The sequence below is a fragment of the Xenopus laevis genome, chromosome 2L (genome assembly GCF_017654675.1).
Source record: "Xenopus laevis strain J_2021 chromosome 2L, Xenopus_laevis_v10.1, whole genome shotgun sequence".
In the NCBI taxonomy this organism is placed as follows: domain Eukaryota; kingdom Metazoa; phylum Chordata; class Amphibia; order Anura; family Pipidae; genus Xenopus; species Xenopus laevis.
In genome coordinates this window covers 2,599,139-2,624,769 of record NC_054373.1, presented here as the reverse complement: position 1 = coordinate 2,624,769, position 25,631 = coordinate 2,599,139, and the positions used below count along the sequence as shown (strand labels likewise).

Here is a 25,631-nt window from a genome sequence, read left to right as displayed (position 1 = left end):
CTGCACTGTAGGACAGGAACCAATCAGCAGCTAGCAGGACCTGATAGGGAACTGAAGTCTGTCAGTGCTTGTGTGACTGCAGGGCTGTGATTGGCTGTCCCCCTCCTACTGTGCTTCTGGCAGGGACCGTTCGGACACGCCCACCCCTCATTTAAAACAGGGACCAGTGAACATCTATAGGGAGCTCCAATAAAGGGGCTATTTTTAATTTTAATAATATAAATTTTTAGCACCATGTTAAAGCAACACCATATATTATTCATGATTGCCTACAAAATTAGGCTTTTTTGTTTATCATATATGTCACCTTTAAAATTCTATAAAAGGGACTTCACTGCCATATTACTGTAGATCTGGAGGAAGCAGTTGCTGCTTAACTGCAAGTTGTAGTTCAACCAGAGCTGGACAGCCGAGGACTGCAGATCCCTCCTCTAGGAGAAAGCAATAGCCCAAACCCCAGACATTCACTTACCCGGATACTTTTGGAAGGGTTGAACTCCCACTTGATGTCTTTGCTCAGGGCAGACACGTTGATACCCCTGGGGATATAGATACTTTGGGTGGTGTCGCTGATGTCTTTCAGGGGTCTCTGGATACCATCAAAAATGGAGCCCATGATTCCCGGACCGAGCTCCACGGATAAGGGCTTTCCAGTACGGAGCACAGGGTCTCCAACACATACCCCAGCTTGGGAGGGGCATTAGGGAAAACTAACCCCATTGTGGTCTCTTTTTAATGTTTATACATAAAGCACAATTATTTATTATTATTAATGGCTCAATACCAACATTCCCTGGGTTTGTTTCCTCTGTCTCATGTCTCCGTTAAAGGGATTCTCTCATGATTTTTATGGTGTAGTTTTTATTTCTAAATTACACTGCAAATAATTCACTGTACAATATAAAATGTCATTCCTGAACATGCAAGTGTATTTAGTTGTAATATTGGTGTGTAGCTGCATCTCAGCTCATTTTGCCTGGTCATGTGATTTCAGACAGAGCCAGCACTTTAGGATGGAACTGCTTTCTGGCAGGCTGTTGTTTCTCCTACTCAATGTAACTGAATGTGTCTCAGTGAGACCTGGATTTTACTATTGAGTGTTGTTCTTAGATCTACCAGGCAGCTGTTATCTTGTGTTAGGGAGCTGCTATCTGGTTACCTTCCCATTGTTCTGTTAGGCTGCTGGGGGGGAAAGGGAGGGGGGATATCACTCCAACTTGCAGTACAGCAGTAAAGAGTGACTAAAGTTTATCAGAGCACAAGTCACATGACTGGGGAAGCTGGGAGATTGACAATATGTCTAGCCCCATGTCAGATTTCAAAATGAAATCTAAAATAAATCAGTTTGTTCTTTGAAAAATGGATTTCAGTGCAGAATTCTGCTGGAGCAGCACTATTAACTGATGTGTTTTGAAAAAGTATATTTTTCCCATGACAGTATCCCTTTAAACTTTTCTATTTATATCACACTGATAGATCAGTAACGGGTATCTCCAGCCAGCAGTGTTGTAACTGTTCCTTATCTTATCGTGTGTCTGGCAAGGCTAATTCCCTAATACTTATTGTACAAAATGGGGGTGATGCTAGAAAGAAGGTTGAGGCAGCAATGACTCCCACAAAATACCGTTCCCACCCCATGGAATGACAAAAAACAGGTTTGACTGCCCAACCTCTCCCCACACACAAGCATTCATATTTGTCTTGTAAATCAAAGTTCCTGTAAAACCAAATAGAAAAGGATACAGGTCTCCTCATATACTTGGATAGTGGCCATGTCTCCTTCTAAACGAATGATCTCCCCCACCAGCTCACTGTGCCCCACACGGACCAGCTCGTACATGGCTGCTCCCGCCATACTGGATGCGGTGACCACTAAAAAAGCGGAGAAAAAAAAACATTTCCAGTTGGATAAGGCGGAATAGTGCTTAGTACAGGGAATACCTATGCTGCCATAGTTTTATGGGATCTCTCTGTACAGACTATGAGCAAACTTAGGGGCTGTTCCTGCTGAATTGTGCTTAGTACAGGGGAATGCCTATGCTGCCATAGTTTTATGGGATCTCTCTGTACAGACTATGAGCAAACTTAGGGGACTGTTCCTGCTGAATTGTGCTTAGTACAGGGGAATACCTATGCTGTCATAGTTTTATGGGATCTCTCTGTACAGACTATGAGCAAACTTAGGGGCTGTTCCTGCTGAATTGTGCTTAGTACAGGGGAATGCCTATGCTGCCATAGTTTTATGGGATCTCTCTGTACAGACTATGAGCAAACTTAGGGACTGTTCCTGCTGAATTGTGCTTAGTACAGGGAATACCTATGCTGCCATAGTTTTATGGGATCTCTCTGTACAGACTATGAGCAAACTTAGGGGCTGTTCCTGCTGAATTGTGCTTAGTACAGGGAATACCTATGCTGCCATAGTTTTATGGGATCTCTCTGTACAGACTATGAGCAAACTTAGGGGACTGTTCCTGCTGAATTGTGCTTAGTACAGGGAATACCTATGCTGTCATAGTTTTATGGGATATCTCTGTACAGACTTTGAGCAAACTTAGGGGCTGTTCCTGCTGAATTGTGCTTAGTACAGGGGAATGCCTATGCTGCCATAGTTTTATGGGATCTCTCTGTACAGACTATGAGCAAACTTAGGGGACTGTTCCTGCTGAATTGTGCTTAGTACAGGGGAATGCCTATGCTGCCATAGTTTTATGGGATCTCTCTGTACAGACTATGAGCAAACTTAGGGGCTGTTCCTGCTGAATTGTGCTTAGTACAGGGAATACCTATGCTGCCATAGTTTTATGGGATCTCTCTGTACAGACTATGAGCAAACTTAGGGACTGTTCCTGCTGAATTGTGCTTAGTACAGGGAATACCTATGCTGCCATAGTTTTATGGGATCTCTCTGTACAGACTATGAGCAAACTTAGGGACTGTTCCTGCTGAATTGTGCTTAGTACAGGGAATACCTATGCTGCCATAGTTTTATGGGATCTCTCTGTACAGACTATGAGCAAACTTAGGGGACTGTTCCTGCTGAATTGTGCTTAGTACAGGGGAATACCTATGCTCATATAGTGTTATGGGATCTCTCTGTACAGACTATGAGCAAACATAAGAGTTGTGCTGTAGTTATATCTGTACATTTCCATTACTAAACATACAACATGACAGAACAGATAATTACCAGGTCCTGAGACGCCATGTACGTAGCCAAACTGACTCTCTCTCTCCTCATCACGGATTTTTGGCAGTTTGGAGAAATCCATTGTGTCAGATATGAAGTCTGTGAGGCAGAGGAGGATGGGGTTTATTAGAATGAAATGCGAGAGAGAACACAGCAGAACTATAGGACACGGGCAATGGTCCAACGCATCTGTAGCCCAAAACTTTACTTAGAAAGAAACAGAAATTCTGCAAAAGTAAAACACTGAGCCACACTGGCCAATGAACTGACTGGTTGGTTTGTGAAGGTGCCAGTGGGACCAGCTGGTGCCTATGTGGGTGCATGGGTGGGTGCCGTGTGGGTGCATGGGTGGGTCCCGTGTGGGTCCCAGGTGGGTGCCGTGTGGGTCCTGTGTGGGTGTATGGGTGGGTCCTGTGTGGGTGTATGGGTGGGTCCCAGGTGGGTGCCGTGTGGGTGCATGGGTGGGTCCTGTGTGTGTATATGGGTGGGTGCATGGGTGGGTCCCAGGTGGGTGGGAAGGTGTTACCTCTGGTACAGTCAGTGCGTCTCTGGTGCTGGGAGCTCGGGTCTCAGTGCTGGAGAATTCCGGGCTGTAACCTGCCAGGAAAGGAATATGCCCATTACTATAACTCTCATCCCTTTGGGCCAATCTGCTTTACTTGCCCCAAGCCACAGATTATTCTATACGGCAGCACAAACCAATGCACGCAAGTGTTTTCTTGTTACCGCTTCACATGTACTCTAACACCTGATGCACCTGCCCAACCAGGAACTCTAACACCCACGCGCCGGTCTTACTGTAGGTCCATGGATTGCATTTAGATTTTATACATATTCACCTCATGAGTGAAAGTAAAAATGGGGCTGATTTTACGAACTGACCCAGTGCAGTTATCCATAGCAACCAATCAGATCGCTGCTTTCCGTTCCTAACAAGTAGTAGTCACATGATCTGCTGAGTACATGAGGCCGGACATTCATTTGTTTGATCCTTGTGCCCAGACAGACTCGGCCTGACGCCAGTTTGACTCACAGGAACGTTTTGTGAAGGAAAATGTGTGAGTGGAAATCTCATGATTCCTGGTTCCTCCTACAATGTGACTTATAGCCTGGGGGACCCCCCAATCTTAATGTAGTCACTGCTGGATCTCCCTGCTTTGGTGCAGGTACTCTATGGCCTCCCAGCAGGGATGGACTGAAGCCAATGCCCCAGTGACTAGTCCACGTTGGCTCTGGTTGAGACTAGAGAAATCAGAATGTTTCCTAATCCCACCCACCAGCACTAGCCTTCCCCAAATCCACTTATCCCAAATGAGACCGGGTTTATGTATATTACCCCCAGAAAGTGACAAAGCCCATCCCATACACTGTACTGCTGCTCCACCTGAGGTTTATATACACAAAGCCCATCCCATACACTGTACTGCTGCTCCACCTGACTTTTACACCCAAAACAGAGGCTTCGCATATAATATATATATATATATATATATATATATATATATATATATATATATATATATATATATATATATATATATATATATATATATATATATATATATATATATATATATATATAATACATTACATTCAATTTCCTAGTACATTGTGCTTGGAATCCTGCACTTTATCCTGTGATTAATGATGGTTTGTATACAAGAACAAGGTCCAGGCTGGGGCACATCTAGTGACCTTACCAGCCTTACAACAGGACATCCTGCTGCGCATGGGACATATGTACCTTCTGGGTCAGCAGCTCATTTATACACAACTGTATAAAACCTGTATCTCCTGCAACCTTGTGTTGTTACTATAATAAATCCACATTGGCATCTGAAGAACTCTATGAAGCCCCTGAGCACAAGGGGATGCTGGGTATTATTTGCTTTAAATTTCAATCAAAACAATCTCCCCTGCTGAAGGTCTAAATTAAACTGAAATGATCTATGTGCTAAATTACTGCTGCCCCAACATTCGCACTGGAAGAGGCAGAAGTCAATGTGCTGATATTAAATACAAATAGGAAGATGCCCAGAGACACCCCTTAAGCTACATGAGAATGTACAACCCCCACCCATGGGCAACAGCTCCTTGTATATTACAGGGGACCTTTACCTTTACATTAACTTTTATTATTTTATAGAATGGTCAGTTCTAAGCAACATTTTAATTGGTCTTCATTATTTTTATTTTTTTTATAGTTTTTGAATTATTTGGCTTCTCCTCACAGGGGTCACTGACCCCATCTAAAAACAAATGCTCTGCAAGGCTAAAAATGTATTGTTATTTTTTATTCCTCCTCTTTCTATTCAGGCCTTTCCTATTCATATTCCAGTCTCTTATTCAAATTAATGCATGGTTGCTATGGGAAACAGGACCCTAGCAACCAGATGGCTGAAATTGCAAACTGGAGAGCTGCTGAATAAAAAGCTAAATAAGTAAAAAACCACAAATAATAAAAAATGATAACCAATTGCAAATATCACTCTCTACATCATACTAACAGTTAATTTAAAGGTGAACAGTCCCTTTAACTTGCCCAAAGACAGGGAAGCCATGAAATAATCCACATATGTGTGTCGCCAAACTGCATAAGATTCACACTTTCAGCTCTGTGCCCAACTGATATACAAGTATCAGATATATAGTGAATAAAGTACCCCCTCTTGTAAAATATAAGGATATTGTAAATTACCGAGGAGTTTCATGACCATATAAAAGTACGAGGCCGAAGGTTTTTATACAGGTCATGGAACTCCGAGGTAACTTATAATATCCTTATATTTTACAAGAGGGGGTACTTTATTTATTATAATACACAAGTTTTCAATGAGTCATATGACAGAAATGACATCAGAACTCACCGTTTATAAGGATATAATTTACAAGATATTCATGTAATATATATATATATATATATATATATATATATATATATATATATATATATATATATATATATATATATATATATATATATATATATATATATATAATATATATATATATATATATATATATATATATATACTGCCATCAGGATTACTACACAGCATATGGCAGCATTTTTACTAAATCTTTTTCATGACATTCACAAGGTCACAGTCAATTGTCTGTTTCCTTAAAGGAGAACTAAAGCCTAACTAAAGAAGTAGGTAGAAATGTTGTACATGATGTTTTGTGCTTCTGTCCCAGCCCAAGGCAACCACAGCCCTTTAGCAGTAAAGATCTGTGTCTCCAAAGATGCCCCAGTAGCTCCCCATCTTCTTTTCTGCTGATTCACTGATTCACATGCTCTGTGCTGCTGTCACTTACTGAGCTTAGGGAGCCACTCACAATATACAGTACACATAGAATAGAAATGTCACAATATAAGGCTGATTAGTAATTAATACACATAATTACTACATGGCAGCACAGAAACCAGTGCAATTAGCATCAGAATTTAATAATCAGCAAACCTGTAACATCAGCTTATATTACAGCCAGGGAAGCTCATTTTCTGCTGGATAATTAGTGACGAGCCCTAAGCTTAGCTTCTCAACAGCCAATCAGAGCCCACTGAGCATGTGAGTGTCACAGACACTTTCCAAGATGGTGACCCCCTGTGACAAGTTTGAAGTCCTGGATCATTGCTGCTATTGACAAGCTCAAACTTTAGCCTCGTGCAATAAGTTCACTCTATAAAATAGGACATTTTTAGCCACATTCATTTTTAGGTTTTAGTTCTCCTTTAAGATCCTGATACAGGAGAGATGACAGGAACAGAGACAAACCACTCTCCTGCCTCCCGAATCAGTCCCTGGTTACACAATTGTCCCACCTCTCTGCTACATTCTTACTTCACCCGCCAATGCCCAGAATGTTCCTCGTTTGACATTGTGTTCATAGTAACACTCCCACTTCTTCCATCAGTATACTGGGAAATGCCCACAACACTCTCAACCCAATATGAGCACAGAACTATTGAGCAATTCAGTCTCTCCTTCCTCTTTCACTACCACATACAGACTGTATATAATATAACACTATTACTACTTGCCCAACTCCCTCCTACATGAAATACCCCCGACTGTAAATGATAAGGATATTAGAAGTCACTGAGGGGTTGTTCTGTGACCATATAAAGACACAAGTCTGCAGGCTGAGTTATACAGGGAACTCTGAGTATCACTCATGTATTATAAGGGATAATGTACCCCCTACTGTAAATGATAAGGATATTAGAAGTCACTGAGGGGTTGTTCTGTGACCATATAAAGACACAAGTCTGCAGGCTGAGTTATACAGGGAACTCTGAGTATCACTCATGTATTATAAGGGATAATGTACCCCCTACTGTAAATGATAAGGATATTAGAAGTCACTGAGGGGTTGTTCTGTGACCATATAAAGGCACAAGGCTGCAGGCTGAGTTATACAGGGAACTCTGAGTATCACTCATGTATTATAAGGGATAATATACCCCCTACTGTAAATGATAAGGATATTAGAAGTCACTGAGGGGTTGTTCTGTGACCATATAAAGGCACAAGGCTGCAGGCTGAGTTATACAGGGAACTCTGAGTATCACTCATGTATTATAAGGGATAATGTACCCCCTACTGTAAATGATAAGGATATTAGAAGTCACTGAGGGGTTGTTCTGTGACCATATAAAGGCACAAGGCTGCAGGCTGAGTTATACAGGGAACTCTGAGTATCACTCATGTATTATAAGGGATAATGTACCCCCTACTGTAAATGATAAGGATATTAGAAGTCACTGAGGGGTTGTTCTGTGACCATATAAAGACACAAGGCTGCAGGCTGAGTTATACAGGGAACTCTGAGTATCACTCATGTATTATAAGGGATAATGTACCCCCTACTGTAAATGATAAGGATATTAGAAGTCACTGAGGGGTTGTTCTGTGACCATATAAAGGCACAAGGCTGCAGGCTGAGTTATACAGGGAACTCTGAGTATCACTCATGTATTATAAGGGATAATGTACCCCCTACTGTAAATGATAAGGATATTAGAAGTCACTGAGGGGTTGTTCTGTGACCATATAAAGACACAAGGCTGCAGGCTGAGTTATACAGGGAACTCTGAGTATCACTCATGTATTATAAGGGATAATTTACCCTCTATTGTAAATTTAGTAGAAGTCAGTGAGAAATGTAATTTTAGACACATGCACAGAAATCTCTTTTGTGAAAGTAACAGCTATCATTTTGAATTGTGCCTAAATAAACTTGTAATACTTTTGGTGTGACTGGTTCCATTACAAGAATACCAGCGCTATATTAATGGGTTACATTTAATGAAGAATAAATAAACAAAATGATACAAGAGGAAACTCTCATTCAATTAAGATTCATTGCCATAAGTTATTCATTAACAGCCGTTACACCATTTAAATATTGTTGTTTGGGTGCCCCCCCCCTGCGCTTATATCAAACACCTCTCTCCCCTATGAACACTCACCCACTTCAAGATCAATGCTGATAACCCAATGTCTCCTGCGACCCCAGTGCCGCCGACCCAACTCTGTTGCCAAGGGACACAATCAAATAATAATTTACAGAAAAATTTGTAAATAACGAACATTTCTAAGATTATTGTCTGCAGCCTCCAGTGTGTGTGGCCTCATTAAATAAAAAACAATCCAGTTACAATATATCAAACACACAATAATAAAAAAAAAAGGATTATTTTCGCACAAATCCATAGAAATGACTGGGGGGGGGAGACACAATGTAAATCCCCTGGGTCCCATCACATGATAAGAAAAGTCTATTCATTTCAGCGCATCTTGTGGTTTTGCTTCAGGAATTCCAGTTGCAACATATTCTCCATCCCCACCCGAGAGACAGTCACTTACTAAACCTATTGTAGTGACTTTACTACTCTGTGCTGCTAAACTACAACTCCCAGCCACCCTGCCCCTTACATATCCTTTCTCCTATTACAACCTCTGTTCAGCAGTAGAACCATGGGCTGTTGCCATTACAACAACCCCCACTGCTTCCCTGCAGCGCTCTGGTCCTGGGTTCAATTCCAGCCACAGGGAGTTTGTATGATCTCCGTGTCTGAGTGTCGGTTACACATATGTATAAAATACAAATCATTTGAACCACAGAACAATGAAGTGTGGTGACCATTTTACATAAATATTTGACCCAGCACCCACAAAGAATACACAAAATCCTGATCAGAGTGCAGCTGCCTGTGACGGATATAATATATATACAGATAAAATATATATATTTGGCCCTAGTGTGTGTGTGTAATTGGGCCCCTAGAGTGTAAGGGGCCGATTCACTATGGGTCAAATATCGAGGGTTAATTAACCCTCGATATTCGACTAGGAATTAAAATCCTTCGACTTCGAATATCGAAGTCGAAGGATTTAGCGCAGATAGTTCGATCGAAGGATAATTTCGAAGGATTTTAATCCAACGATCGAAGGAATATCCTTCGATCAAAAAAAGTTAGCCAAGCCTATGGGGACCTAGGGGGTCGAAGTTTTTTTTAAAGAGACAGTACTTCGACTATCGAATGGTTGAATAGTCAAACGATTTTTACTTCGAATCCTTCGATTCGAAGTGGAAGGTCGAAGTAGCCCATTCGATGGTCGAAGTAGCCCAAAAAAAACTTCGAAATTCTAAGTTTTTTGCCTTCGAATCCTTCACTCGAAGTTAGTGAATCGGCCCCTAAGTGTACAAACTCTCTGCATTCACGTGAAACAGGATCAGTGCATTTAGCTACAGTGTGTTGTTGGTGAGTCAGAAGTCACATGAGATTTCTCACACTTCCCTTGCACCCTCGGATCAGCTGACAAGTCACCTGACTGCCTCCAGCACCCCTGCTGTGCACACTAAGGATCACAAGAATCTGTCTCTGCAGCCATAAATGATTGGGAGCATCGCCCTCCACAACTTACATAGGAATAGAAGGAGTCTAGTTAAACTGTATTTATTAAAGGGGAAACTAAAAAATTTATTATTTTTGCAAAAAGGAAGAAAATATAATTCTAAGCAACTTCCTCATTCATTACACATATACTGTATTGCTTCCAATATTTCTGGCCTGTACAATAAGATCCTGCAGATCTCAAGCTTAGGGGGGTCTCTCTCTGTCCCGTCTGTAGCTCCCTATAATGTTCTCTGCACTATCATACATGACTGGTGCATTAGAAATCAACAAGAATACCAGTGCTATTAACCCATTATTTCAGAGCAATGGACAACATGCAGTCTATGTTTTTGGGGTTCCAATACAGTCACTGGAAATCACAGCTGTGACAGCAAAGTGTTAAATCCCCCCCTCCCCCGATAGCTTCCCTCTGGTCCCAGAATACCCCTAAATGACACTCATCATAAAGGAGAAGTTCACCTTTAACTTTTGATGAAGATGAAAGAAATGGCAGACAATCTGAGCAGCCCAAACACATAAGGGTCAGGGCACACAGGCAGATTCGGGGAGATTAGTCACCCGGCGACAAATCTCACCTTCTTTGGTGTGCCCTGACCCTTAGGGTAGGGACACACTGGGCGATTTGGGGAGATTTAGTCGCCTGGCGACTAATCGCAGTGACTTTTCTCCCCGAATGCCTCCCCTCACTCTGCGCCTGGATAAAATGAAAAGTCGCCGGCGCTAATCACACACGGCGATTCGTTTTCCGAAATCGCCCGAAGTTGCCTCATGAGGAAACTTCGGGCGACTTCGGAAAACAAATCGCTGCGTGTGATTAGCGCAGGCGATTTTTCATTTTATCCAGGCGCAGAGTGAGGGGAGGCATTCGGGGAAGATTGGTCGTGGAAAATCGCGGCGATTAGTCGCCAGGCGACTAAATCTCCCCAAATCGCCCAGTGTGTCCCTACCCTTAGGGCAGGGGCACACAGGCAGATTCGGGGAGATTTAGTCGCCCGGGAACTAATCGCCTCTTCTTCGGGGAGACAATCTCCCTGAACCTAAAAACCACTGGGGGTTGAAGACTTATTTGCAGCCATAGATAACTATGATAACAGCAGCTTAAAAGATAAAAGAGAGAAGAATAAATTCACTATTAGTAGTGACTCCACTTGTGATCCTTCTGCAGAGACAAGTGAAATTCTACACGTCCCTGAGCCAATCAATGAGCACGAGCCCCGCACCCTCATTCTGTTCACTTTGGGGGTAAAAAAACAGCAGAGGAATTGAAAGAGCAGCAAGTGAATGATCCAGTCAGTGCCATAGTACAGCTGTAATACACTGCCGAGTAACTAGCAACACAATCGCACACACACAAGTCCTCATTAATGATAAATAGTCCAACCTACAGCTGTTGTTCAACTACAACTCACCTTGTGAAACATTGGTATAAGGAGCTACAATCACCCTCCTACTGCCTCATCTTGTACCACAGTTACGGTTGCCACCTGGCCGGTACAAATGATGCTTGATGCCAATGTTATGAATAGGAATAAACGGCAAGAATATAGGAAGGCCGGTAATTTTTTTTAGAAAAGGTGCCAACCCTAATCACAGCCGCCATTGTGCCCTTCTGATGCCGTGTTGCCTCCTTCCCACCTACAACTGCTGTTCTGGAAAGTTCCTGGGACTTCATCCCCCAGCCCTGGGCACAGATGACATTTAGATTCTGCCCCATATACAGGTAATGAATGAAACCCACGCAAACACACAGCAGCCATCACCCCTCACTCCCTGTATCTACACTGGGTAGAACACTATTCTCCTAAACTACAACTCCCAGCATCCCTAATGCCATATTTGTTGTTTAGTTACAGGAACAAACCACGGACTGCTCGGTATTCACTGGAAAAGTGGTCCCTTAAACCAAAGAACCCCCTGTGGCCCCATTTAATAAATAGGTATGGGGAGGCCCTGGGGAGCTCATTGATTGGGGGGAGCTCATTTATTGGGGGAGGCTGGGGAGATCATTGATTGGGGGAGGCTGGGGAGCTCATTGATTGGGGAGGCTGGGGAGCTCATTGATTGTGGGGGAGCTTATTGATTGGGGGAGGCTGGGGAGGTCATTGATTGGGGGGAGCACATTGGGGGAGCTCATTGATTGGGGAGGGTGGGGAGCTCATTGATTGGGGGAGCTCATTGATTGGGGGAGGCTGGGGAGCTCATTGATTGGGGGAGGCTGGGGAGCTCATTGATTGGGGGAGGCTGGGGAGCTCATTGATTGGGGGAGCTCATTGAGTGGAGGAGAAAGTGCAGGGGTTGATTTACTGGGCTGTATGTATTGGGGGGGGGGGGTTCCATCCAGCGCAGTCTCTGGCAGATTCATTCATTTTCTTTCATTCTCTCTCTCTCTCTCTCTCTCTCTCTCTCTCTCTCTCTCTCTCTCTCTCTCTCCTCAGAAAGGTTCCATGGTATAAAGCTGCTCTGCGCCTCCCCATTGTGCCCCACAGCCGCCATTAGAATGAATGAGAGACAGAGAGATAAGACGGCGGCTAATCGTGTATATCGGGTCCCTACCTGCAGTGCACAATCTCCGCTGTTCCGTGTGACAGGTCGGGCCCCGGAGAAGCTTCACCTCCTACTGCAGATGCACCGTCTGTCACTGATCAGCTGACTCCTACCTCCCCATGCGCCTGCGCCAAGAAACGCAAGAAGCCTACTTCCGGCCCGCCATCTTTAGGAAGGGCAAAGTATCCTGCCGGGGGGCGTTTATTTTCCTGACAATGGCTGAGGGACAGGAGAGAAGCTCCACCTGCAGAGCAGTAGTCGGGTCTGGTTGGATAGGAATCACGTTTAAAACACCAAATACTTATACATGTACAACTACAACTAGTTCAAACGCCAGCCTAAATGTCTTCAGAAAGTGTGACAATAGTTATGAAATAGTAAAAAATAAATGAGGCAAATGAGCTGAGTTTCTTTCTCTTCAGCTTTCTCAGGGGAACATGAACAATAGGAAAGTGTTGGAGCCCAAACATGTCCCCTCAGAACTCCTACATTTACCCCCTGCCCAGGACTGGGAATCAACACAGGCCCTGACATTTCAGGTACACGACCAGGCCCAAACAGCCCCCCACTAGCCCATTAACTAGAAAAAATATAGTATCCCAAAACGCTCCGCCCGCTTGGCTCAGGAAAAGGGTGCAACTTTCCTCGATCAGGTCACCAGTATCCTGATATCTGTAACTTGATTTGTAGAGAAATGAGGAGAGCACTCTGCAAGCAAATATGCTGTGGTTATCTTTTTATTGCTTGACTACTTGTACACGACATGTTTCGGGCCTATATGCCCTTTATCAAGTGTTACAAACAAACAGAACGTGCAGGCTTCTTAAAACACCCCCACCATCCCCCACCAGTCAGTGATTGGTCTTCAGAGAACCCAGGGAGGTGTGTGTGAAGGTCCATCTATCCAGTCCATATACAGTTAATTAATCAACAGGTGTGTGGATCTCTTGGAATGTAGATACAAAGTCTCTTAATGTGCATTTCTTCAAACTTTCCACGCAATTGAAACATGGTAACAACATTTATAATAACCTCAGTGTTCAAAAACATTTCGATACATTTTGATACACTGTTACGTTTACACTGTTAAAAAAAGGAAAACATTATTTACAAGAGTTACCACCTGATATAAGGTAGCACTAGTACTGCACACTTCTGTGCCTACTAAGGACCGAAATATACATTTTATATCTACTATTAGTTATATGTTTAACACCAGCTTATAGATATCTTACCATTACTTTCTACTTGTTAACGCAGCTGGTGTAGTCTATAGTCAAATTCAAGACCTGCAAAAATAAAGAAAAATGTAGTTATAGGGATGGTTACAGGAATGGTTTTAAACTCCAAAAATCATTTAACCCTTCTGGGATTTGTGTGTTTAATTTTTTTATCCATTTCCCTTCTGCTTGTAGTAATTTCTTATGTCTGTCACCACCTCTTCTATCCTCTTCGATTGTTTCTAGCACACACCATCTCAGTTGCATGGGGTTATGTTTATGTTCATAAAAATGTCTAGAAACTTGTGTGTCGTTCTGTGTATTTTCTTTAAAGTTTCTGATGTATCCCTTGTGTTCTTGTATCCTTTTTTTGACTTCTCTCTTTGTTTGTCCTACGTACCCCATGCCGCATGGGCACTTCAGCAAATATACCGCATATGTAGAATTACATGTAATGTAAAAGTCATGCTACATGTAATTCTACATATGCGGTATATTTGCTGAAGTGCAAATGCGGCATGGGGTACGTAGGACAAACAAAGAGAGAAGTCAAAAAAAGGATACAAGAACACAAGGGATACATCAGAAACTTTAAAGAAAATACACAGAACGACACACAAGTTTCTAGACATTTTTATGAACATAAACATAACCCCATGCAACTGAGATGGTGTGTGCTAGAAACAATCGAAGAGGATAGAAGAGGTGGTGACAGACATAAGAAATTACTACAAGCAGAAGGGAAATGGATAAAAAAATTAAACACACAAATCCCAGAAGGGTTAAATGATTTTTGGAGTTTAAAACCATTCCTGTAACCATCCCTATAACTACATTTTTCTTTATTTTTGCAGGTCTTGAATTTGACTATAGACTACACCAGCTGCGTTAACAAGTAGAAAGTAATGGTAAGATATCTATAAGCTGGTGTTAAACATATAACTAATAGTAGATATAAAATGTATATTTCGGTCCTTAGTAGGCACAGAAGTGTGCAGTACTAGTGCTACCTTATATCAGGTGGTAACTCTTGTAAATAATGTTTTCCTTTTTTTAACAGTGTAAACGTAACAGTGTATCAAAATGTATCGAAATGTTTTTGAACACTGAGGTTATTATAAATGTTGTTACCATGTTTCAATTGCGTGGAAAGTTTGAAGAAATGCACATTAAGAGACTTTGTATCTACATTCCAAGAGATCCACACACCTGTTGATTAATTAACTGTATATGGACTGGATAGATGGACCTTCACACACACCTCCCTGGGTTCTCTGAAGACCAATCACTGACTGGTGGGGGATGGTGGGGGTGTTTTAAGAAGCCTGCACGTTCTGTTTGTTTGTAACACTTGATAAAGGGCATATAGGCCCGAAACATGTCGTGTACAAGTAGCCCATTAACTAGTGAGTCTGTGGCATCTTACAGGAGCCTCTCTGGCATTTGCCACAACCCACACATTGTCTAGTTCTTCTCCTGCCCATAGTAATCCTAATGTCTCAATTGTACCCTACCCTTTAGTTTATAACCTCTAATTTCCTGTCCTTTGCATGGCAGTGGGCCAATAAGGGGTTAATCCCCCGCCGGAAGGCGGCACAGGAAGTACAATAAAAGTCCATCCGGGTCCCCCCGCGCCCATCTCAATTTTCCTGTCGAAGATACCCCCCATACCAGAGGTGCTACTCTCTCCCTCTGAAGCGCCTGGGACCGAGGTTCTTACCTTGTGTGTGTTCCAGGGGAAGCCGGCGGGCTTCTGGCCTTTGTTGCCGATGGCGCAATCAGCCGCAATGCTGCCTTAACGGAGGTAGCGCATGCGCGATAAGACGCCAGCGCCCATCTCTCTAATGGCGCCTACGTTTTCACGCTGCGAATTTACGCACGCGCCTTTTCGCGCCGGTTTAAAAGGACGAGCGCATCACAGGTTAGTTGAACTGGCTGGTGTTCATTTCTGGCAAGACAAGACTGAGGAATCTGTGTGCACCTGTATTCTCGATTGATCCCAGGTGTAAGTTACATGGAGGTTTTAAACGCTGGAGCCTTATTCTTTGGAATATCTTTTTAATTACTTGACAATGTTATTTATTTCCTCCAGACTGTCAATTATGAGCTGCAGACGCTCAGGCTCCAGGGGGTAAGGCACTAAGAGAGTTTTTTTCCATCATGATTGATACAAACTACAAGCAGCGGTGAGTAATTATAATACCTTATTTTTCAGGAGTCCCCCATTAAGAGAGGAATCTCAAAGAAGGAAGACTCCCAGAACTGATTGTATTGCATGCGGAGAAGCAGCAATTCTAGGCAAAAGGCTCTGTGAGAAGTGTCTGCAGGAAGTGGCTGGGCCCTCCTCTGATCAACTGCACTCTATTAAAGACTGGATGCAGACTACCATAAAAAAATCTATGAGTGATATGGTCAATGTAGTTACTGAGAAAGTACTACACAATCTAGATGAAAGACACAAGGCGCCCTCCTCTATGACTGAGGTCAGTGACAGACCTCACAGGAACACGCACTACTCCAGTGTTTCTGAAGGGGAGCTATCTTTAACCGATCAAGAAGAAGAAGAACAGTCTGAAGATAACTGTTCTTTCAACCTTGAATACCTAGAGCCACTCATCAAAGCAATGAGATTTTCTCTGGAACTTGACAATACTGAGGATACTCCTAAACATGACAAAATGTTCAGATCAGCGGTCAAAAAAGGAGAAAAATTCCCGGTACACAGAGTCATTAAAGAAACCATTTTAGAGGAATGGAAGACGCCAGATAAAAAACTTAATTTCTCCAGAAGACTTAAAAAGATGTATCCATTCGAAGAAGAGGACTCAAAACTCTGGCAAGCCTCCCCTAAGGTGGATGCGGCCATCACTAGAGTGGCTCGACATACTACCTTGCCTGTGGACGAAGGAGTCTCGCTAAAAGATGCGATGGAAAGAAGACAAGACATGACACTCAAAAAATCGTATCTAACATGTGGAATGTCCAACCAAGCCTCCATAGCCATTACCACTCTGGCCAGAGCCAACCACATTTGGATAGAAGAACTGGAACAAGCTGTCAAAGCGGGAACAGACAGAAAAAAGCTTATTGAAATGATCCAAGATGTCAAAACCGCAAACGAATTCACTACGGAAGCATCCATGGATCTTGTCAGACTCTCGGCCAAAGCTATGGGCCTTAGTGTGGCGGCCCGTAGAGCTCTCTGGCTGCGCCACTGGCATGCTGACCCGCAAAGTAAACATAACCTTTGCTCCCTCCCATTTGAAGGGTCACTTCTGTTTGGTGAAAGACTCGACAAAATCATATCCAAAGCCTCTGCAGGAAAATCGGCTTTTCTTCCTCAGGACAAAAGAGACAAGAGGCCCTTTAGAAAAAATCCCCTGCAGGAGGCCAAACAGTATAGACCGGGAAAGCCCTTTACTAGGCAACCCTGGAGAAGAACCCAGGGACAAGGGGCACCTGGAAGAAGGGACTTCAAACAGGACAAAAAATCGGCATGAGGGTGCGCGAGCCCCTCTGTCTTGCCTTGGAGGAAGACTTCAGAATTTCAGGACAGTGTGGGCTCAACACGTATCAGATCAATGGGTTGTAAAAACCCTAAGCAATGGTTATGCCCTGGATCTTCAAAAATTTCCGACGTTTTACTTTGTGTCTTCAGAAAAGCCTCGATCCCCACTAGCTGTTTCTACCCTAAAGATGATCCTTGGGGACCTACTAGACAGAAAGATCATCACAGAAGTCCCCAAAAGAGAACATTACAGAGGTATATATTCTCACCTATTCTTAAGAAGAAAAAAGAATGGGGATTTCAGAGTAATTCTGAACTTAGGCCATCTGAACAAATTCCTCAGAACAAAAAAATTCAAAATGGAGACACTGAGGTCTATATGCCAGTTCATAAACCATGGAGACTGGATGCTCAAGATAGATATACAAGATGCCTATCTGCATGTTCCAGTGTGGGAACCACACAAACAATTCCTACGGTTCCTGATCCTGGGAAAGCACTTTCAATACCAAGCGCTCCCATTCGGACTAGCTTCAGCCCCAAGAGTTTTCACCAAGGTGCTTGCTCCCATGATGGCTTTCTTAAGGCTAAAGGGGATCCAGATTTTCGCATATCTAGACGATATATTGGTGAAAGCTCCTTCCAAAAAACTCCTCCTACAACACCTGAGTATAGTTCTAGATACTCTGAAAAAATGGGGGTGGCTCGTCAACTGGGAAAAGTCCATGTTGGAGCCAACACAACAGATTCAATTTCTGGGAGTTATCATAGACTCCAAAAAACTTCAAGTAAGTCTAACAGAGGAAAGGATTTCAGACATACAACACCAAGCAGATTATCTGTCTCGCCATCCATCCTTGACTGCCAAGAGATGTCAACAAATTCTGGGGAAACTTATGTCCACCATAGAGGCAGTGAAATGGGCACGAATTCAAGCAAGACCTCTCCAGATAGAATTCTTGAACCAATGGAACAGGAATCACCTGGAAAACTCCCAGTTGATTCACCTATCACAGACGACGATCACTCATCTCTCATGGTGGCTCAGGAGAGAGAACTTGCAAGTTCCTGTATCTATCGCCTCCCCTACTTGGGAAACACTGACCACGGATGCAAGCAGAGCGGGGTGGGGAGCACACTTCAAACACTTCCAAATTCAAGGGAAGTGGACACCCATAGAAAGCAAAAAATCCTCCAATTGGAGGGAACTGAAGGCGGTGCTACTAGCGATCCTACACTTCCAAAAACACCTCAGAAAAAAATCTATACTGATCAAATCAGACAACCTAACCACAGTGAGTTATATAAACAACCAGGGAGGAACCAGATCCAAACAACTGTTGTGCTTGACCACAACTATTTTCGAATGGGCTCAAAACAATGCGAACCACCTCAAAGCCTCCTACATACCAGGGACATCGAACACCTTAGCGGATCTCCTCAGCAGGAAATTTCCGGCTATCGGGGAGTGGGAGTTGAACCAGCAGATTTACGACCTAATATGCCGAAAGTGGGGTCACACATCCATAGACCTGATGGCTACCTTTCAGAACAAGAAGAATCTAGTGTTCTGTTCGTGGGACAAGGACCCCAGAGCGACCTTTTGGGATGCTTTCTCATTCCAATGGAACTTTCAACTGGCTTACATCTTCCCTCCAATCTCGATGTTAGCAAAAACCATCAAAAAAATTCAGGAGGACAAAACTCAAGTCATCCTCATAGCTCCCTGGTGGCCGAGAAGACTCTGGTTCCCCCTCTTACTTCAGATGTCTCAGGAAGAGCCCTTCAGACTCCCTGTAACTCCGAACCTTTTACACCAGGGATCCCTACTGCACCCAGACCCAGGGTACTGGGCCCTGACTGCTTGGAGATTGAAAGGATAAAACTCAGAAAGGAAGGACTCTCAGAGGGAGCAATCAACACTCTTATTTCTTCTAGAAAGATGTCTACCTCTTCCAAATATAACAAAATCTGGGAGAAATTTTCCAGCTGGGGGTTAGAGAAATTTGGATCGTCTTTCCTCATCTCAGAGGTCACCATCATCGAATTCCTGCAGTCAGGTTTAGAGGCCAGTCTCAGCGCTTCTACCTTGAAAGGTCAGATTTCTGCCATATCTGCTTATACGGACATTCAATGGTCCTCATATCCTCTGATCAAAAAGTTTTTCAAGGGCCTCATCAGAATCCATCCTCCAGTTAAAGACACAGTCCCTCCCTGGGACCTCTCCCTAGTACTGGATGCACTGACCAAAGCACCCTTTGAACCTTTAGATGATTTACCATTAAAAATCCTGACGTTGAAGACGGTCTTCCTACTTGCCATTTCCTCAGCAAAAAGAGTGGGAGAACTACACGCTCTCTCATCTGATGCAACTAAGATCCAGTTCCTTCATGATAAAGTTACTCTAAGAACTCGAGAAAACTTCATTCCCAAGGTTGCCACAAAATTCCACATGTCCCAAGACATAGTGCTTCCTACTTTTTTTGAGAATCCCAAGAACGAAGAAGAGAATAGACTCCACAATCTCGATGTGGTGAGATGCCTAAAGCGCTATATACACAAGGTGTCAAGTTTCAGGAAATCTGAAAATCTTCTTATTCTCTTCGGAGGTCCTAGACAAGGCATGGGAGCTTCCAAAAAAGTAATCTCAGCATGGATTAAAGAATGCATTCTCATGGCCTATTCCTCTCAAACAGTACCTGGGCCATCATCAGTCAAAGCACACTCCACCAGAGGTATAGCGGCGTCTTGGGCCTTCCATGCCCAAGTTCCAGCTGACGAGATCTGCAAAGCTGCTACCTGGAAAAATTTACATACTTTCTCAAAACACTACTGTTTCGATGTTTATTCAAAAAACCTAGCTGGGTTTGGGCTAAGTGTCCTCTCAGCTGCTGCAATAAAAGTTCCTGAATAATCCCTCCCTATGTGTTCTGCTTTTTACATCCCCTTATTGGCCCACTGCCATGCAAAGGACAGGAAAACAGAAAATCTTAACATACTTACCGTGATTTTCATTTCCTGGACTGTAGCATGGCAGTGGGCAGGGGTTTCCCTCCCTATTAGGGGGTATTGTCTCCAGTCGTTGAGATGGGCGCGGGGGGACCCGGATGGACTTTTATTGTACTTCCTGTGCCGCCTTCCGGCGGGGGATTAACCCCTTATTGGCCCACTGCCATGCTACAGTCCAGGAAATGAAAATCACGGTAAGTATGTTAAGATTTTCTGTTTTATAGGCCCCTCTAATCCTATTGTATCTGTGACCCTTGTTTATTATCCACCATTTATTCCCTGTTTGTTATAACTAAGGTAAAGTACTGTGTAACCTGTCGGTGCTATATAAATAAATGATGATGAAAAAAATAAATGATGATGATGATAGTTATGTGGCTCTAGACTGCCCTGAGTAGGTGATATTGCTGCCCATATTTCTCTATACGAATGTGCTGATCAGTGAGCTACAAATATCTATATATCTAGAACAATCAGCTAGAATATCCATTCCTGAGATATCTGTGTGCCAGTAACAATTTCACTATAGTCATTTTAATCCTATTACTATAAGTCAAGTGACAGGGTTGCCACCTGGCCAGTATTTTACCAGCCTGGCCAGTAAAAACAATAGCTGATCCCAATGTTATTAATAGGGAATAAAGATAAATATATAGGAAGGTCAGTGATCCCAATGTTATTAATAGGGAATAAAGATAAATATATAGGAAGGTCAGTGATCCCAATGTTATTAATAGGGAATAAAGATAAATATATAGGAAGGTCAGTGATCCCAATGTTATTAATAGGGAATAAAGATAAATATATAGGAAGGTCAGTGATCCCAATGTTATTAATAGGGAATAAAGATAAATATATAGGAAGGCCAGTGATCCCAATGTTATTAATAGGGAATAAAGATAAATATATAGGAAGGTCAGTGATCCCAATGTTATTAATAGGGAATAAAGATAAATATATAGGAAGGTCAGTGATCCCAATGTTATTAATAGGGAATAAAGATAAACATATAGGAAGGCCATTGAAATGATCCCAATGTTATTAATAGGGAATAAAGATAAACATATAGGAAGGCCGGTATTTTTTTCTAGAAGAGGTGGCGACCCTAGTGACAGTGCAAGGGATAGTACAAGACAGGGCTGTCTAATTTGTGGCCCCAACATTTTATGTAGCCCTGGAAGGAATATTTATGACCCACCCCCAGTCTGTTCAAGGGACCCAAAGACTAATTTGTCTGGCCCTCAGGCATGCAAAGTGACAAATAATACTGTTAAATAATAATAATCCTGTTGCTTGGCCTATGTTATTGAGCAGTTAGATGGGTACAGAAGTTATAGCCACCTCTCTACCTGCTTCCAGAGAAGTGACAATACAGACAGTACAGTCATGGACACAAAATATATGACCACAGTTTAGATTATCTTTCCTAAAGCAGCCATACATGACCGAAATTGTCTGACACTCCAGGGATAAGGGGGTCCAGGTCGTCTGTTGTATGGTGGCAGTTTTTCCAGCAAAACATGGGCACGCACACCATGGGAGGCAAGTTATACCACTGCTCTAAACACTTTCTGTTTCCTAAGATATCTTTCTTCTGACATCATTGTAAATTACTGTCCGGCAGATCTTGTCATGCATGTGTTACTGGCAAGGATAAAAAATTTGCTATTGAGCCAAGAGACTTCTAGTTATGCCACAAGGACTCCACATGAGCATAAGTGCTGACAAAATGAGAAGAACCAAAGACTGTATGTCATCATCATCATCATTTATTTATATAGCGCTGTCAAGATACGCAGTGCTTTATGTTATGTATGGGGAGCTGACTAACAGAATTCTGTCCCATAATTGATATTGTGGAAAGGAAACATTCATTTTGTGGAACTGGGTGTTCATTTTGTTGACAGAATGAATTCTGTGCTATAGAATCTTCTTTTCTATAACAAGCATGTATTTTGTCATTAAAATCTGGTTAGATATGAATTGTGTAGCTTGGCACACATTAGTAATTTACATAATTATTGTCCAAGTTTTCTTTACATTTTGTAAGTAACTGTACATCACTGGATGTTATACATTTTAGAGACAATGCTTATTTAAAAAAGAAGGAAACCCTGTAGAAAGCAGGTCAGGACTGTTGCTTACAATGGGAATAAGATAGGATCTGTGCAGCCACTGGGACAGAATGTTCTGTTATACAGATAGCTAGAATCTCAGCTGCCATAAAGCAGGACAGGACTGCTGCTTACAATGGGGATCAGATAGGATCTGTGCAGCCACTGGGACAGAATGTTCTGTTATACAGATAGTTAGAATCTCAGCTGCCATAAAGCAGGACAGGACTGTTGCTTACAATGGGGATCAGATAGGATCTGTGCAACCACTGGGACAGAATGTTCTGTTATACAGATAGCTAGAATCTCAGCTGCCATAAAGCAGGACAGGACTGCTGCTTACAATGGGGATCAGATAGGATCTGTGCAGCCACTGGGACAGAATGTTCTGTTATACAGATAGTTAGAATCTCAGCTGCCATAAAGCAGGACAGGACTGCTGCTTACAATGGGGATCAGATAGGATCTGTGCAGCCACTGGGACAGAATGTTCTGTTATACAGATAGTTAGAATCTCAGCTGCCATAAAGCAGGACAGGACTGTTGCTTACAATGGGGATCAGATAGGATCTGTGCAGCCACTGGGACAGAATGTTCTGTTATACAGATAGCTAGAATCTCAGCTGCCATAAAGCAGGACAGGACTGCTGCTTACAATGGGGATCAGATAGGATCTGTGCAGCCACTGGGACAGAATGTTCTGTTATACAGATAGTTAGAATCTCAGCTGCCATAAAGCAGGACAGGACTGCTGCTTACAATGGGGATCAGATAGGATCTGTGCAGCCACTGGGACAGAATGTTCTGTTATACAGATAGTTAGAATCTCAGCTGCCATAAAGCAGGACAGGACTGTTGCTTACAATGGGGATCAGATAGGATCTGTGCAGCCACTGGGACAGAATGTTCTGTTATACAGATAGCTAGAATCTCAGCTGCCATAAAGCAGGACAGGACTGCTGCTTACAATGGGGATCAGATAGGATCTGTGCAGCCACTGGGACAGAATGTTCTGTTATACAGGTAGTTAGCATCTCAGCTGCCATAAAGCAGGACAGGACTGCTGCTTACAATGGGGATCAGATAGGATCTCAGCTACCATAAAGCAGGGCAGGACTGCTGCTTACAATGGGGATCAGATAGGATCTGTGGAGCCACTGGGACAGAATGCTCTGTTATACAGATAGCTAGAATCTCAGCTGCCATAAAGCAGGACAGGACTGTTGCATAGTTCGCCACTTGGGCAAGGCCATGTCAAAGTGAGTAGTGCCTTTTTTTATATATTCTGGAAATCACCCAGAATAGATACTTAGATACGTTTGTAACAATGTAAGATAAGCAGGTCTTTTGGGGAAACTGTGACTTGCGGCTTAAAGGCCAATTCACCTTCATTAGCAAAACATTAAGAACACAAAAATCAAACTTTCAAAACCTGCCGAAAATGAACATGATAATTAGGGGGTATGGCCGCGGACAAAAATCCCCTCACTCCACACAGCAAATCTTTTTCCAGAAATGTTGGGAGATATGCTATTGGGCTCATTACCTCATCAAACTTGTCTTCTGCGTCTCACTCTCAGACTATCACTGTCTGTGCAACAGGATTGTCAGGTTTCAAAACCAGCCCAAAACTAGCCAAAGGCTCTTCAAAAGTAGCCTAAAAATTGCACAATATGCGCAGTGAAAAAAATCTAAAAAAAATGAATGAACATTTGTGAAAATACACCTTTTCAAAATTTCGCAAATTTTTACAAGATGCAAAATGGGACAGATTCTCCCTTCACCAGGGTTGTAACAACAGAGGGGGAGGTACAGTATAGGGGGCCCATAAGGCCTAATTCTTATACATTTTCAATAAATGTTGGTAAAACAGCTCAACCTCTAGACATGTTGGTGGCCAGAAGATTTTTTGCCCAAAATTGTCTGAAATTGAGTGGAAAATGTGAGAATGATTAAAGGAATACTGTCATTGGGAAAAACATTTTTTTTCAAAATGAATCAGTTAATATTGCTGCTCCAGCAGAATTCTGCACTGAAATCCATTTCTCAAAAGAGCAAACAGATTATTTTATATTCAATTTTGAAATCTGACATGGGGCTAGACATTTTGTCAATTTCCCAGCTGCCCCAAGTCATGTGACTTGTGCTCTGATAAACTTCAATCACACTTTACTGCTGTACTGCAAGTTGGACTGATATCACCCCTCCCTTTCCCCCCCAGCAGCCAAACAAAAGAACAATGGGAAGGTAACCAGATAACAGCTCCCTAACACAAGATAACAGCTGCCTGGTAGATCTAAGAACAACAGTCAATAGTAAAATCCAGGTCCCACTGAGACACATTCAGTTACATTGAGAAGGAAAAACAGCAGCCTGTCAGAAAGCATTTCTCTCCTAAAGTGCAGGTACGAGTCACATGACCAGGGGCAGCTGGGAAACTGACAATATGTCTAGCCCCATGTCAGATTTCAAAATTGAATATAAAAAAATCTGCTTGCTCTTTTGAGAAATGGATTTCAGTGCAGAATTCTGCTGGAGCAGCACTATTAACCGGTGTTTTTAAAAAAACATGTTTTCCGATGACAGGATCCCTTTAAGAGTGTCGGGAGACTGGGGGACTGAGCCCAAAATCTGGTAACTCCCAACTTCTACACAAGTCAGTCCCAGTGCATGCTGGGTATTGTAGTCTTACATTCAACTTGTTACACAAAAACCACATTACCCAACATGCACTGGGACACACAGGCACATTAGGGCAAGAAGAAACTTCAGCTGATTTTCACAGTACAAACCAGTCAAAGGCACAAAAAGTAACCCAAATCTCTACCTTGTCTAGTTTCTACTTTCAAAACCCGCCTGGGCTTTAAATTAGCCGCCCAATTTGTCTGGAAATCCACCAACCTGACAACCCTGCTCTACAACATTAAAAATTAACCATCTGCGCGAACAGCAACGCATGCGCAGCTATTCCTAAACCAGACGTACTTTTACACTGACGTTTGTTGCCGCGCTTTAGATACAGATATGCTTTCGCCTGATTGGTGGTTGGGTAGACTTCTTCCGCGTAAAGGCGAGAATTGATTGGCCGCGGTTGACCCGAGGCACGTCTCATGAATTG

General features: G+C 42.7%; 2 protein-coding genes across 6 annotated transcripts in view; one reads left to right on the top strand and one right to left on the bottom strand.

The window, feature by feature from the left end:
• The window catches only part of atp6v1a.L (ATPase H+ transporting V1 subunit A L homeolog), a 45,068-nt gene extending 19,439 nt beyond the window's left edge, over window positions 1–25,629 (bottom strand). Inside the window, exons 1-5 of one of the 4 annotated variants that reach the window (XM_041581100.1) lie at window positions 25,499–25,629; window positions 3,717–3,787; window positions 3,191–3,289; window positions 1,744–1,872; window positions 473–687 (exon numbers count right to left, since the gene is read on the bottom strand). In XM_041581100.1, the coding sequence (XP_041437034.1) occupies window positions 473–687; window positions 1,744–1,872; window positions 3,191–3,272 (426 nt within the window). In that variant the 5' untranslated portion in view covers window positions 3,273–3,289; window positions 3,717–3,787; window positions 25,499–25,629. 4 annotated transcript variants of the gene reach the window in all.
• LOC121399792 (lamina-associated polypeptide 2, isoforms alpha/zeta-like) lies at window positions 15,812–18,242 on the top strand. Of its 2 annotated transcripts, XM_041581414.1 has the most exons (3): window positions 15,812–15,887; window positions 15,975–16,013; window positions 16,098–18,242. In XM_041581414.1, exons 2-3 carry the CDS (start codon window positions 15,985–15,987, stop codon window positions 17,380–17,382), a joined length of 1,314 nt encoding a protein of 437 aa, XP_041437348.1. In that variant the 5' UTR covers window positions 15,812–15,887; window positions 15,975–15,984; the 3' UTR covers window positions 17,383–18,242. The 2 variants fall into 2 exon arrangements, with proteins under 2 accessions (XP_041437348.1, XP_041437347.1); XM_041581413.1 differs by having other exon boundaries at window positions 15,821–16,013.
• Window positions 25,630–25,631: the final 2 nt, after the last annotated feature.